Here is a 13,163-nt window from a genome sequence, read left to right as displayed (position 1 = left end):
GGATTACCTACTAATACAGAGTGGTGAATTTTTGAACATCTGTGTAATGTAAGTATGGACCGGTAATTTTTATCATATGCTGAAGTTATTTTTCCTGAAGCTAAAAATAAATTAGAATTATGTCTCAATTTCTCTCATTGAGCAAAACTTCACAGAGGGAAGAAAATGTGCTTGTTTTGTCTGTAGCAAGGCTGGGAAGAGGTGCTCTTTCAAAAGCAGGTGTTTAACTAAATACAAATTTTCAATGTTCCTCTATTGTGATGCTCTGACTCAACAGCTTAGGTGCCAGTCTTAACTGCAGCCCTAGGTCTTCTCAGCATTTTGGTACATATTTAAAATTCAGTCAGGTTGCATGCAAAGCACTTACATTTTGTGAATGTCAGGTAGTGTGCCTGTAAGGTAATAAGTGCACCCACAATTAGCCTTGGTTCCTTCCACTTGCCTACTGTTAACCCTCAGAAGACCTGACCTGAACACTCTGATGCTGATTTTGCTGATGTGATATGTGTATATTCATTTGTTTGGTGGATGCAATATATCTGCCCCTGAAAATACAGCTCCTTGTTTTGGACTTGGAATTTCCAGGCAGATAATTAAAGTAATCTCACACCTTCCAGCCTGCACCTGCCACTGTACAAGAGGCTGCCCCAGCTCAGCTTCCCTGATCATATTCATGTTTGGTCGGTAGTGTTTCATGGCTAATACAAATCATCAACAGGCTGTAAAAGCTGAAACGTCAATGAAGCCTAGCTTTAAAATTGCTGGAAGCTAAAGTTTTAAAACTGATACTGCAAAGTGAAAAATGAAATTTAACCAGGCACTTTGGTGAAGGAAAAATAATTTATTGGATGTAAGATGAAAAGCTGTGAGAGTAAACATCAATCTCATCTTAGACACATGTCATTGATTGATGTTTGCTCTGTGCTGCTGCCTGGAGGTAAACTCTTTGAAATAGCAAAATAGGTACTTTATCTGTCTGTGGATAGGAGCACAGTTTGTTAAGTTACTGCTTTTTTGAGACCCTGCTACATCTTTATGTTCAATCAAAGTGAAAACAGTAAATCAGAGTAATTGCTTTACCCCACGGCATTCCTGTTTGTAAATGGGAAAAAATACTGTAAAAATCCTCAAATTAACTTCTGCTGTTTAGGACAGATAAAAAGTCTAAAAAAAGCCAGTTGTAGCCTAGGAAGGTATTTTATTGATTATGACACTTGTTTATCAAAGGCAGCTCTTTTGCTTTAATTTAACCAATAGTTCAAATATCATTAGGGAAAATATTTAATGCTCAAAAATGAAAGGTTGCCATACCTTGGAATTCCCTATACCGTGTCAGCAATGAGTTTCCAAACAGACAGCATTTATGCTTCTCTGGAAATGGAACTGGTACCTAGAAACTGGCCAGCAAAAACCATGGACATGAACAATGAAATAGAAAACATTACTATGTTATGCATGGCAATTCAGCAAGCAAGATAATCTCAATTGTTGTTAAATTGTTAAAGTTAAGAATATTTTCTAAAAATGTTTGGAGCTTTTGCCTTTACAGGGTCTCAGTCTGACTGGTCCTTTTGAGATATTAAATATGGCAGAGATACAGGAATGACGGTACATTAAAATTCAGAATCCAGTTTCCATTCTGAATTGAGTTTCATAATCACTGTCCTGCATCAGGGCTGGACTGCTTTTTTATGTTGTTGTGTAAGTTTTTCCTTTGACTTACTCTATTTAGCTACTTTGGCATAAATGTAGTAATTCAGGGGAGAATTAGACTATTAAATATTTAAGAAAATGTCCTCACTTCAGCCTGAAATTTAGTATATTGATTTGTGTGCCAGATTAAAATTTGTGGGGAAATGTTGAGAATAATCAGTAAACCATTTTAAAATTTATTTTCTTGAAATATTGCCTGTTTTCCACTGCTTTGAGCAGTTCTAGCTTTGTTCATAATTCAAAAATGACCGTGTGCTAAAATTTAATTTCAAAGATATATATGTCCTTGCAGAAAACTTGTTCATGGGTCTAGGTTTATTCTTGAAAAGCACATATCTTTTAGTCACTTACTGTATGGGTTATGTTTTTGAGGTGGCGTTTTTTTGTTTGTTTGGACCAACATCAGCATGTGCTGATGTGGACTGCACCCAGCAGCTTGGGGATGGTATCACTCCCATGACACCAGCAGTGGGTATTGTAGTCTGATGATGTTTTGATGGAGCTTTTCAATTTCCTGATGGAAGAAGAAGGGTCAGTTTAAGAACAAGTGGGGAGGTTTACAAAATCTGGGAAAGAAGTTCAGCCCTGGAAACTAGGTCTTCCCTAGCAAAGGATTGCCAGGAGCCCACAGGAGCTGAGGATTTGCCAATTTAAGCTCTGCTTTTGTAATTAATATGTCTAGATTTCAGGTTCTGAATGTTTTGTGCTATGTGCCACAGGTAGCTGCCAAGGTGAAGGAGATCAGCCTCCTAGGTAAACATTAACTGCAAACAAACAAGTTGCTCCTGCTAAATTTCTATCACAGTATTTATGTGCATGGGGAGGTAGAAGGAAGATGTGTGTGTATGTGGGTGTGGCAAAGCCCTCACAATTCAGAGAATAATGAACTAAGTCTTTGGACTGGAAAATTATATTGGAAAGTCTGGAAAGGCAATAGCAAGATTGCAGGGTGCTACAAATGGTAAGTTCAGAAACTGTGGCCAGGTCTCTGTATACATGGGTAACACCTTCCTCTGTCATGCTGGTAACAGCTGGCTGGGTCACAGGCCCCTTCCTTTTCCAGAAAATAAACTGATGCCAAGAAAGGAGAGTACCAGCAATCTTACCCTCAGTTTACCTATCTGTGTCTTTAACAGCCTCAAAGATGCCAGCTGTTAGGAACATGGTGATCTTGTAACAGAATAACAGTACCCTTTCAGAATCTCCCCTTCGTGATGCAGCAATTTTGTGGTTTCTGAAAAGGTCAAGCAGCATCGTTAATGCACACCATGTAATTCCTCTGTGAAGGTGCAGTGCTTCGTTTGTGGAAAAGGACATCTTCCTCTGAATGCAAATTTGGGTGTTCCCAAACTGAAGGACAGGGGGATATGTTGGTGCACTGTCGCTACCTCATTCATCATGGAGATGAGACCTTTTTATTTGAGTTGCTCCAAAAAGTGAGATCTGAGCAAGTCAGGAATAGAGTGGTTTTGTTTTTTTTTTTTTTTAAAGGAAAGAAAAGAAAAGGAGACTTTTCAACACCTAAAACTTTAAGCTTTTTATATGATTTCTTTCAGCCTAGCCTGAGAAAACATAACTCTTTGCACTTCGTAGGAGATTAAATCCAGACTCAGGTTTCTCAGGTAAAATTATTGCTCCGCTCCTAGGCTGTCCCCTGAGCCATCTCTGTCTATTTCTAATTAAGGACTAAAGGAAATGGTTCCTTCTGATGGCAGGAATAGCATGAAGAAAGCTGTGAGTGTTTCTGTGGGGAGGCTGGCACCACTACCACCTTCCCATCAGGAACCTGCACGCCTGGGCTCTCCTCTGCGGGCTGGTCTCACAGGGAGCCACGCTCACTGTGGGCATGGCCAAAGACTGGGGACCATCCAGGTAATGTGCCAAAAGGTATCACAGCAGATCAAAATTCATTAAACATACTACTCTGAGATGTTTAGCAATTCATTGGAAATCTGATCTGGTAGATATCTGGGAGTGAAATTATTCCATGTACCCTGGAAGAAGCAGAGGAGGCCAGGGCGGTGGCAGTGTGCTGAAAGCTCTTTGAGCCTGAGACACTGGCATTTAGGCACAATTCATTGGTATATCCAGTATGTGTCTTGGCAGATCCTGGGGCGGAGATAAATCAAAAAGCAATGTGCCAAATTTGAGATAATTAAATTTCTATAGTACAACCTTTATTCATATATAACTTTTGCAAGTGTTTGGCTTATTGCTCACATTCTGGTTCATGTCCTTTAAGCATGATCTTGAAACAGATGCAAAATTTTAAAAATAGCAGTATACCATTTAAAAACTGTTTGAATTCACCTTTTGGAATTTGACCTGTATGAAACAAATATAAATGACACTGACTTTTGAGTGGTGAGTGTTTGCATGTTCTTTGGCTCCAAGTCTTACAAAACTGAGCATGCATACTACACATATATATGCATATATCACTCACATATGTAAACATGCCCCGATGAGGAAAAAGTAATGAGGTTTTCATGAGCTTGTTCTTCATGGCTTAGATATTGAAAAACACACGTTAAACCATTAAAAGGTACCTCTGGGATTGTTTTAAATTGCAAATTAAAAAAAAAAAAAACAAAGAAGAAATCTATTAAAAAGGATCATTTTCCATTAACTGAAGTGTTTGCAATAAAGACAATTATAGCAGTTGGCAGTATTCTCCTTGAACCAAAACAAATAAATACATTTGGTGACATACGTTCAAGGAAATGTGATTGCTGCAATGTTCATGCAAATAAGGAGCAGCTTCACAAATGCTAGACATTTTGCCATCTGGTATTACCAAAGGAACACAACTCTCAACTTGTAGCTCTTCCTAACACTGCTTGTAGATGGTGTATTAGGCATTGTCACACAGTTCTGACATTTGCATAATCATTCTGAATTACTGCAGGTTGTGCATTGCATTGCCAGCAGTGAATTCATTTGAGAAGGGGGTTCAGAGACCTGATGACTTGTATGGCTTCATCAAATGTATCTCTATCCAATAAAGAGATAAAAATGTTCTTCCACTTTAGGACTACCACACCAGAGAATTTTAAAATTTGTTTGAGGACTAGTGAAGAATGCTGCATCTGTTTACTTCCTAGAAATTGGGTAGAGACGAGTATTATATTAATCTCAGGGAAGCTGTTCATGTCTATTTGGCTGCAGGGTAGAATATAAATGCAAATCATCTCAAAGAGTTCAAGAAATTCTGGATGGGGACACATAGCTAAGGATGAAGTTATGACCTGATCTCTTAAAACTGCAGAGAAACCCAACCTGACAACAGTTATTAAGCGTGGCAGAAAGTCTGGTTTAGACACAGGTGGTTGTTAACTGACAGAGCTGATGGGAGGAGGCTGGATGGCACAATGCAGTAACTGAAGACGTCTTCTCTCACAGCAGTCAGTGACAACTGGTCTGCCTCTGGTCTCAGCAGCATGTACAGCATGTGCAGTAGGTGATCTCACTCCCAGGAACGCATGGGGAGGCCTTCACCATCCCCTTCTTTCTGGAGGAAGGCATTTTCCATGCCCAAAAACTCCATCCCTGCAATTGTCTCCTCGTTATGCTGCTTTTCAAGGTGAGGATGTTGGAGTGAATAGCAAGCATTGCTCATGAAAAGTATGGGATAAAAACCCAAAAACCCTCAGCCACCTGTAAGTAGTTGTAAACGAGGAGGTATTTCGACGCTGTCTCCAACCTGCTGTGCTGATATCCTGTGTTCCACAAAGAACCCCTGTGTTTGAGAGCTATGCTCGGCCCCTGGCATCTTCCTTCCAACCCATCAAGAAGGCTACTCTGCAGTCCTGTTCGAGTTAGCAGCATCAACAAGCAAACAAAAGATTTTCTGTTCATTTAGTGACTGTTGAGGCATTGTTTTTAAATACTAATAGCATCTAACATATCCTGTGTATTTTCAGCTCCCTCAAGTCCCGAATTAGAATCAGATAGCTGTTGGCCTTTTGACTGCCTTTCCTGAGGCATACTAGGTAGCATCACGTGGGTAGCCAATGCAACATATGTTTTGCTAACTGGGAAGCTGGTTAGCAAGACAACGTTTATCTTATTAACACATGGTGCACTTACATGACATTAATATATATTCCTACTTTACAGATTTACGGTGCCAGAGGAAAAACATTAGCTGAGCTAAGCAATATAGGATTCAGCATACTTGTCACATTGTCCTGAAATAGCATGTTAACTTTGTTAGACATGTTGGCTTCCTTTGTGAGGAGAATAACATAATAAACTGAAATGTGTAAACCTGAAAGGTGTTGTTCCATAGAAATTCAGAATAAGAATTCTCTGGTTCATGTTGTCATGTATTATTGGAGCTAAAGTTGTTAATTTCTAAAAATTATTGCTATTGTGTAATGCAGTGGTTTTATTTTCTCTCCAGCTACACTCTACTAGTCATACATACACTGTTGTGCCACTATTCATTTATTCATATTCTGTGGTTGTGATAGTGTCAAATCCATCAGAAAGAGGAATTGTTTCAGTAGTAGTTTCACGACTTGGCTGATTAGCAGAGATCAGAAGAAGCAACCTAACTGTGGAAACCACTCCAGCATATAGTTTTAACAGCTCTTTAGGGAGCTAGTTAATGAAAGAATCACTACAGAAACACAGCCATGTGAAAAAAGGAGCATTTTCATACAACACTCAGAGGATATGTCATAAGTGGGAACATGTTCATAATTTCTATTTACTCACAGCTGTAATTACCATCTGCCTTAAGAGAACTTCTAGTCTTTGTCAAAGTTGCTTAGATGTTTCCTTTGTCACGTTTCAAGCTGAGAAGTTCTGTACAGACTAGATCCTGCCATGTGATTTCATTTTTATTTTTCTGTAAGAATTTAATTATCTATTCTCTGTGTGAAGAAAGCGCCAGCATTCCCAGAGACCTGAACCTCCCCAGCCTACTTGAACTGGCATTCATCTGATTCATGTTTGTGCTTATTTTTGCCATCTGTCTGCAAAACAGAGTTCTTAACTTTTAAATGCCCGCTGGTTTATATGTTGCCCTCTGATTTTTAACTCTTAAAAAGCTATTTTTCTTTTTTTTTTTCTTCTCTAACTCCAGTGTCTATGAGCCAGATAGAAACGTGCTGCGAAGGAAGGAATGGGAAAGGAGAAATCAGGAGGCCCAGCAGGACAATGGCGCATTTAACATGAGCTATTCCCTCTTCAGTGAACCGTACAAGGTAGATGCTTCCCAGCTGGGCAAATCTTTGTTTATTTATTTTTTTCCACAGTACAAAAATGTAGCCTGCAGAAGGCACTGTCCAGGTTTCATCACCCTCCCACAAGTGGTAGCTTCCCAAAATTCATGGAGAGCATGCATGATTCCCTGAGAGTCAGATTTTATATATATTTATATTTATGTATGTGTATAAAGTTTCTTTTAGTGTTTAGCAGCACACAAAAGTGAAATAAACTAGAAATATCCCAGCAGTATTTGAGATGGAATTAAAATTAGGAGGTGAAGGTGAAGGTATCTTGTTTTTGCAATACTTAGAAAAAAGCAATTGTGTTAATCTAGTGTGTGAAGGTCAAGCAATACTGTAAACATTGTGCCCTGGCCAAGGTTATTTTACTGAAATATCCTTTTTTTCCCCTATAAGAATTACCAGGATAATAAGAAAATTTGTCTGCTATACATGTTTTTCCTCCACCAAAGGCAGAAGTAGCTTAAGAGTCTCAACTCGCTGTGTTGTTCCTCATGGTAACAGCAGCTTGATGAGCCACAACTCTCTTCATCACTCCCTGTTAGAAGGTCAAGCAGGGCCTTTTACCGTCTGCAGAAGCTTAAAAATGGTGAACAGGACCAGAGAGCAGTGTCCTATGGGGGCTGCTCCTCCCAATGACTGCGTGTACGTATCAAACCATCATCATGTATTTTCTGCTGTGCCTTTCCAGAAATGTCCAAGTGACTGTAACAGCTGCCACACTGTGAAGCCTTTCCCTCCATGCAGCATCACTTGCCCTTGATGCTTAGGGTGCTTTAGTGCCTCATTCCAGGAGACCTATTTGGAACCTGGGACCTGGCTGCTGCTTTGACTTCCATGCTTGCGTTTTAATTCTTCAGCTCCAGGGTCAGCTTTTAGCTTGCTCTTCTTCCAGACTGTTGCTTGTATTTAGTCCCTAATAAAAAAGAAAGATCTGCCACTTTCAAACCATGTCCCTTGAAGGAACACAGCTCTGTCTGCCTTGAAGCTGACCTCCAGCTGCCCGGATTTCAGATTCATTACAAAGGCATTTAGAAACCATGTCAAATGTCTTGAACTCCTCAATGACCTACTTGAAAATGTCTACCGTGAGACTAGTCAAGGGCTAATCCATGGAAAAAAGCCTGGAAAGCATAAGTCAGCTGTGCCTTGGCATTTCTTGAGGGCTGTGCTGCAGTGACGACTTAATGATTTTCCATTTGGTCCAGTCAAATAGACCACACACAAAAAGGACCTGGCCTTTTTATGTGTCCCCAGTACTATTTTGTCTTTGGTGCCTCAAGTTGGTGATACTGAAGCTCAAACCACTTATAAAAGTGGTATCACTTCAATAATTACTTCTGTGCCGATGTACCGACTGTCATGACACAGCAGTGATGTGCCATGGACACACCAGCAGTTTCTGAGTTAGGATGTCAGAGAACACCTCTGTGCAACCACAGTATAATATAAAGTATATATAAATATACTTTAGATATAGTATATACAGTATAATATAAATAGAATAGAATAGAATAGAATAGAATAGAATAGAATAGAATAGAATAGAATAGAATAGAATAGAATAGAATAGAATAGAATAGAATAGAATAGAATAGAATAGAATAGAAGTGGATGAAAAATCATTGCCATCTCCAGAAGCAGAGAGGATACTGAGTGGATAATCCTATGAGGCAAGCAGAATAATGGCTCCATTCCTGCTTCTTACCTTTAAACACTGTGTCCCTATTTTGAACAAATGTGTAAAGAGAGTGCTGCAGAAATACATCCTACAGCTAACTTTGTCAAGGAGACATGGGGAAATGCAAAGCCCAGGACAGTAGTATGACTCACAGCTATGTTGGCGTGGCAGAGTTGCTTGGGGTGATCAGTCATTCTGATAGTATTGGACATCAGAACTTTTATCAGTGGCATACTCTGATTGTCATGTATATGCTGGCAATGGACCATTGGGCTCTCTGAACTAAGCCAAGTGTTCGTGAGCCTTCAGTACAGGGAGAAAGAGCCGTGGCTTTTTGATCTGGCTGTGGAGAGAGCCTCTCTGCAAAAGAGGAAACCTTTCTGCAAAAGCAAAACTGAAACCCACTTGTACTCCCTTTAAAGATCATGTTCACCTTTTAGGGGTTTCCAGAGGGGAATGAAGTTATAGCAGACATTCACTGCAAGCTCTGATTAAATTCAGTATTCCACTGCTCAGCTTGAGAAACACAAGCTAAAGCCAAAGGATATGCTATTCAGAAGACCATATCTGAAAATCAAAGGCAGACTGGAAATCTCTTAAATCTTACATCCTCTCTCACCTTGACATGTATCACTACTACTGTAACATTGAATTTTCTCAAAAATCCTGACTCTTCAAGTTGCCCCTTATCCTGTTCAAAGTATCCATAGCAACCCTCTATGAAGGATTACAGGAAATCCAGTATCTTTTACATAAAATCTCTTTTATAGGGGAGTGAAAAAGTAGGAAATTAGTTCTGGATATTTTCTGGACAGAATACCTTGCCCCATTAACTATGTAAGTATTTTTAGTGAAGAAAAAAATCTGCTGGCCTTCCATGCAGCCATCAAGTTTATTTTTAGAAGCATTATATGTTGCCATCTTCAAATGCTTGGATTTGTCTTGGTTTGCAGAAGAATATCAGAGCACTGTAAGTAAGACATGTTTGCACAGATGCTTTTCCTACTTACCCATTTTGTGACCATGTTTTCCCTGTGGGAATGCTTAAATAAGGCCAGCAATATTTCAGAGAAGATAATAGGACAAACTAAAGCTCATAACAAGTTACCTCAGATCCCATCATGTTCCCAAGAGGATGTAGGTGAACTCTCCTGTATGAGATCAGCTCAATACAAAATTTCACCTGAAGCTGTCCCCAGTGTATCTTGAAGGAATAAACAGCACAGACCAGTTGCCAGCATATGCCATGATACTAGTTTGCTGCAGTTATTCTTGTGGTTATCTGGGATCTCTCAATATAAGATGTCTATGTGTGACCTTCACATCACATCCATGTAGAAGACAACCCGATGACTTCTCTGAGCTATTGATAGTCTACAGATAATCTGCAATTAGGCTTTTGTTTCCTTTCCATCCACAGAGCAGCCATCAGAAAAAACAGACCTTATTTTAGGGAAGTTAGACTTCTTAGGGACAAAACCTGCCCACAAATTTGTTTACGTTCATGGAGCTAGAGGCAGATGGGTGGAGAGCTGTCCTCACAAGATGTCCACGCTGTGGGAGGGTGGTCCCCGTTCCATTTGGTCGTCATTGTTGCCATGCTCCTGGCAGGGAAAGAAACCTCACTTGCACTCTGGCTGAATAATGAGTACAGGCCCAACAGCAGATTTCTCACCTTAAAGGGAAGCTGACACAATACTTCTCTACAAGGTATCTACACAAGGTGGAGGATCCAATGAAGCATAAAGAGATGCACTGGGTAAAAGGAACACTTTGATGTGTTCTGGAACATAATTCTGCTGTTCAAGGAGATGCCCAAGTGTAGAAGTTATATCATTTGACTTCAGGAGACATGTGAGGGTATCTCCAACCTTCTTTCTTTTCAGATGTATGTGATGCTTCCCACATCTTTAGCCTCATGAATAGTTTCCTCTTCTTTAGGACATTGATGTGATTCCTGTTAAGTGGAAGAACACCCTTTTTTAAAGAGACTTGCTATCTGTGAGTCAATCCTCCAATTTTTTTTCCATAGTGGGTTTTTATCTTTGTAACAGTAACAGCCTCATGTGCAGAGGGAAGATCAGGCTGTAGTGGTTGAACCTTGAGCCATCTTACTCCAAGTTTCCAATACAAAGTTTCAGATGCAAGACTTTCACATTCTTCCCTTCCTATCCCGCCTTCAATATATATTACTGATATATATATTTAGCTCTGTTAGCATAGTAACAAAAATATATCAGAAAGCTAGGTGTAATGCATTTTACAGGTACAAGGTAGTGTCCTTGAAATTTGAGGGGAAAAGTTTGAAGAAAAACAGGACTGTTTTTACTGTTAGATGTAAGAATGCTTCCACTGTAGACCTCTAAAAGTTTGCATGTGGCAAGTACAGCATTCATTTACTGTGCATTTTTTCATGGGTTCAGGTTTTCTCCTAGGAAACCCTAAAAATAAAAGATTCCAAACTGGGGAGTTTCCCTTGAATACCTTCCCTTCCATATCCCCAGTTTTCCAGAGTAACTGATGTGGTTGACACATCTTTCGTGTTTTTAAGTGTAACTTTAAGGGGATCTTCTCCACTTTCTTTACTCCCTTCTCTCTCCTTCTTTCTGTTTTTCTCTAAAACAGAGAATCTTGAGATGAAAACTTGGCCTTCTGAAACCAGTTGGGGTTTTCCCATTCAGATTCCATATCTAGAAGAGAGAAAGGTGAACTCCACTGCCTCATTACTGTCTTCCTCTGAAAACATAAAGCAAAGGACATAACACGCCTGAATTTTGGCAGGGTTCAAAAAATCTTTGCTGTAAAAATACTAATGATATACGCTTTTGCTTACAGTGGCTTTTTAAAGCAAGAATTTTCAATCTTTTCCAGTATGTTTTGTTTGCTTGTTTTATTTCTTTGTGAAGCTTCTGCCTTTTTAGTCAGGAAGTAAATGGATCATTTTTAAGACATTAATTAATCTTGAAGGGGAGGAAGGGTGGCTGTATTCCCCTGCTATGCACAGCAAGCACTGAGAAATGTGAAGAATTTGGCAAGGGTTCTGTTCACCTTTTTTTTTTTTTTTTTTTACAAGAGGAGAGTGCCCTGGAATGAGCACCCTGTCAGAGCATTTTTAAAGAAAGGACATAATCTGTACTTTTCTCATTTCCCACAAGCTGTTTTCAAGTCACCTCAGAGCATTTGGCTGGCTTAGATGACAAATTCATTCAGCACTTACATGGGATGTTGTGTGGCTTCCCAGATGGTTATGAAAACTTAGGCAGGCAGAGGAAGAAATTGGGAATGCAGTGTTTTCATTCATGACTGAAGGAGAGCTTGCATTGGGTTACAGGAAAAGTTTTATCATGGTCAGGTTTAATCCAAACCATTCTGTGCAGTTGCAATAATAAATTTTCCAGTTTCCAGGTAATATACTTTAACTACAGCATGATATCTGTGATAGATTTCTTTTTTTATATACTCAAAGGCCCTTTATAGCTTTTCCAGTTCAGGGTAGATTTAAGATGTTGACAAGTGTCTTCAGAGACAATAAGGATTTTCGATTTCATCCCTCAACGCTGCTGCTGAATAAGGCTGTCTTACTTCAGTAAGGATTTCAGCAAAAGCATGCAGGGAATTTTGTTTTTCTTATGTTGACTGTAGCAGAACACTTGATTTTTGTTTTGCAGACTAACAAGGGGGATGAGCTTTCCAATCGCATCCAGAATACTTTGGGCAACTATGATGAAATGAAAGACTTGTTAACTGACCGGTCAAACCAGAGCCATCTCGTTGGGGTTCCGAAACCGGGGGTTCCTCAGACACCTCTCCCCAAGACTGATGAGCATCATATCGCAGACTCGAGACCACCACCTCCTCCTCCTATTTCCAGCACTACTTCTTCAACACCAGCATCCCTAGCTGCCCAGCAGAGCAAAAGTACCACAATGGGCTGGCAGAAGTCTGGGCATAATGCCACTTCAGATGGCCAGCAGAGAGCAAGCAAACACGGACACCGGTCGCTGGAGTCACACAAGGGTGACTTCAAACTGGCGAGCCAAAAATCCAATTTGGAGAAACTAAAACACTATGCATTGAGTCCCACCTCCTCCTCTTCCTCCTCCTCCACCTCCTCGTCCTCCTCCACCACTTCCTCCTCCTCCTCCTCCTCCTCCTCCTCCAATACTGCCCAGCAAAGTTCACTGAGGGCCACATTAGGAGACAACACCAATAGAGTCCAGCAGCCAGCAAAGCTCAGCTGTAGCTCAGAAGGAGGAACCAAAGTCCAAGAGAGGCCAGCAAAGCATGGTGGGGGGCACTGCGTCCAAAACTTCCCACCCTCTCTTGCTTCAAAGCCCAGTCTGGGTCAGCAGAAGCCAACAGCTTATGTAAGGCCAATGGATGGTCAAGACCAGGCTCCTGATGAGTCTCCAAAGCTGAAGTTACCAGCAGAGACGACCAAGTCATATCGGGGAGTGCCTTCCAGCAAGCCTGATTCGGCTAGGACCAAGTCAAAGATCACCAAGTTCAGCATTCCTAAGCAAGAAGAAGTA

The 13,163-nt window shown here is 40.3% G+C and overlaps 1 protein-coding gene across 4 annotated transcripts in view; it reads left to right on the top strand.

Annotated features, from left to right (window-relative positions):
- The window catches only part of AFF3 (ALF transcription elongation factor 3), a 326,738-nt gene that overhangs the window by 44,386 nt on the left and 269,189 nt on the right, over window positions 1–13,163 (top strand). For all 4 annotated transcript variants that reach the window (XM_030278487.4, XM_030278486.4, XM_072932606.1 and 1 more), the window contains exons 2-3: window positions 6,806–6,926; window positions 12,300–13,160. In XM_030278487.4, coding sequence (XP_030134347.4) covers window positions 6,806–6,926; window positions 12,300–13,160 — 982 coding nt within the window. The remainder of the gene's footprint in view (window positions 1–6,805; window positions 6,927–12,299; window positions 13,161–13,163) is intronic.

This window comes from Taeniopygia guttata, chromosome 1 (assembly GCF_048771995.1).
Source record: "Taeniopygia guttata chromosome 1, bTaeGut7.mat, whole genome shotgun sequence".
NCBI classification, from domain to species: Eukaryota; Metazoa; Chordata; class Aves; order Passeriformes; family Estrildidae; genus Taeniopygia; species Taeniopygia guttata.
This window is presented reverse-complemented; position numbering and strand designations above follow the sequence as displayed.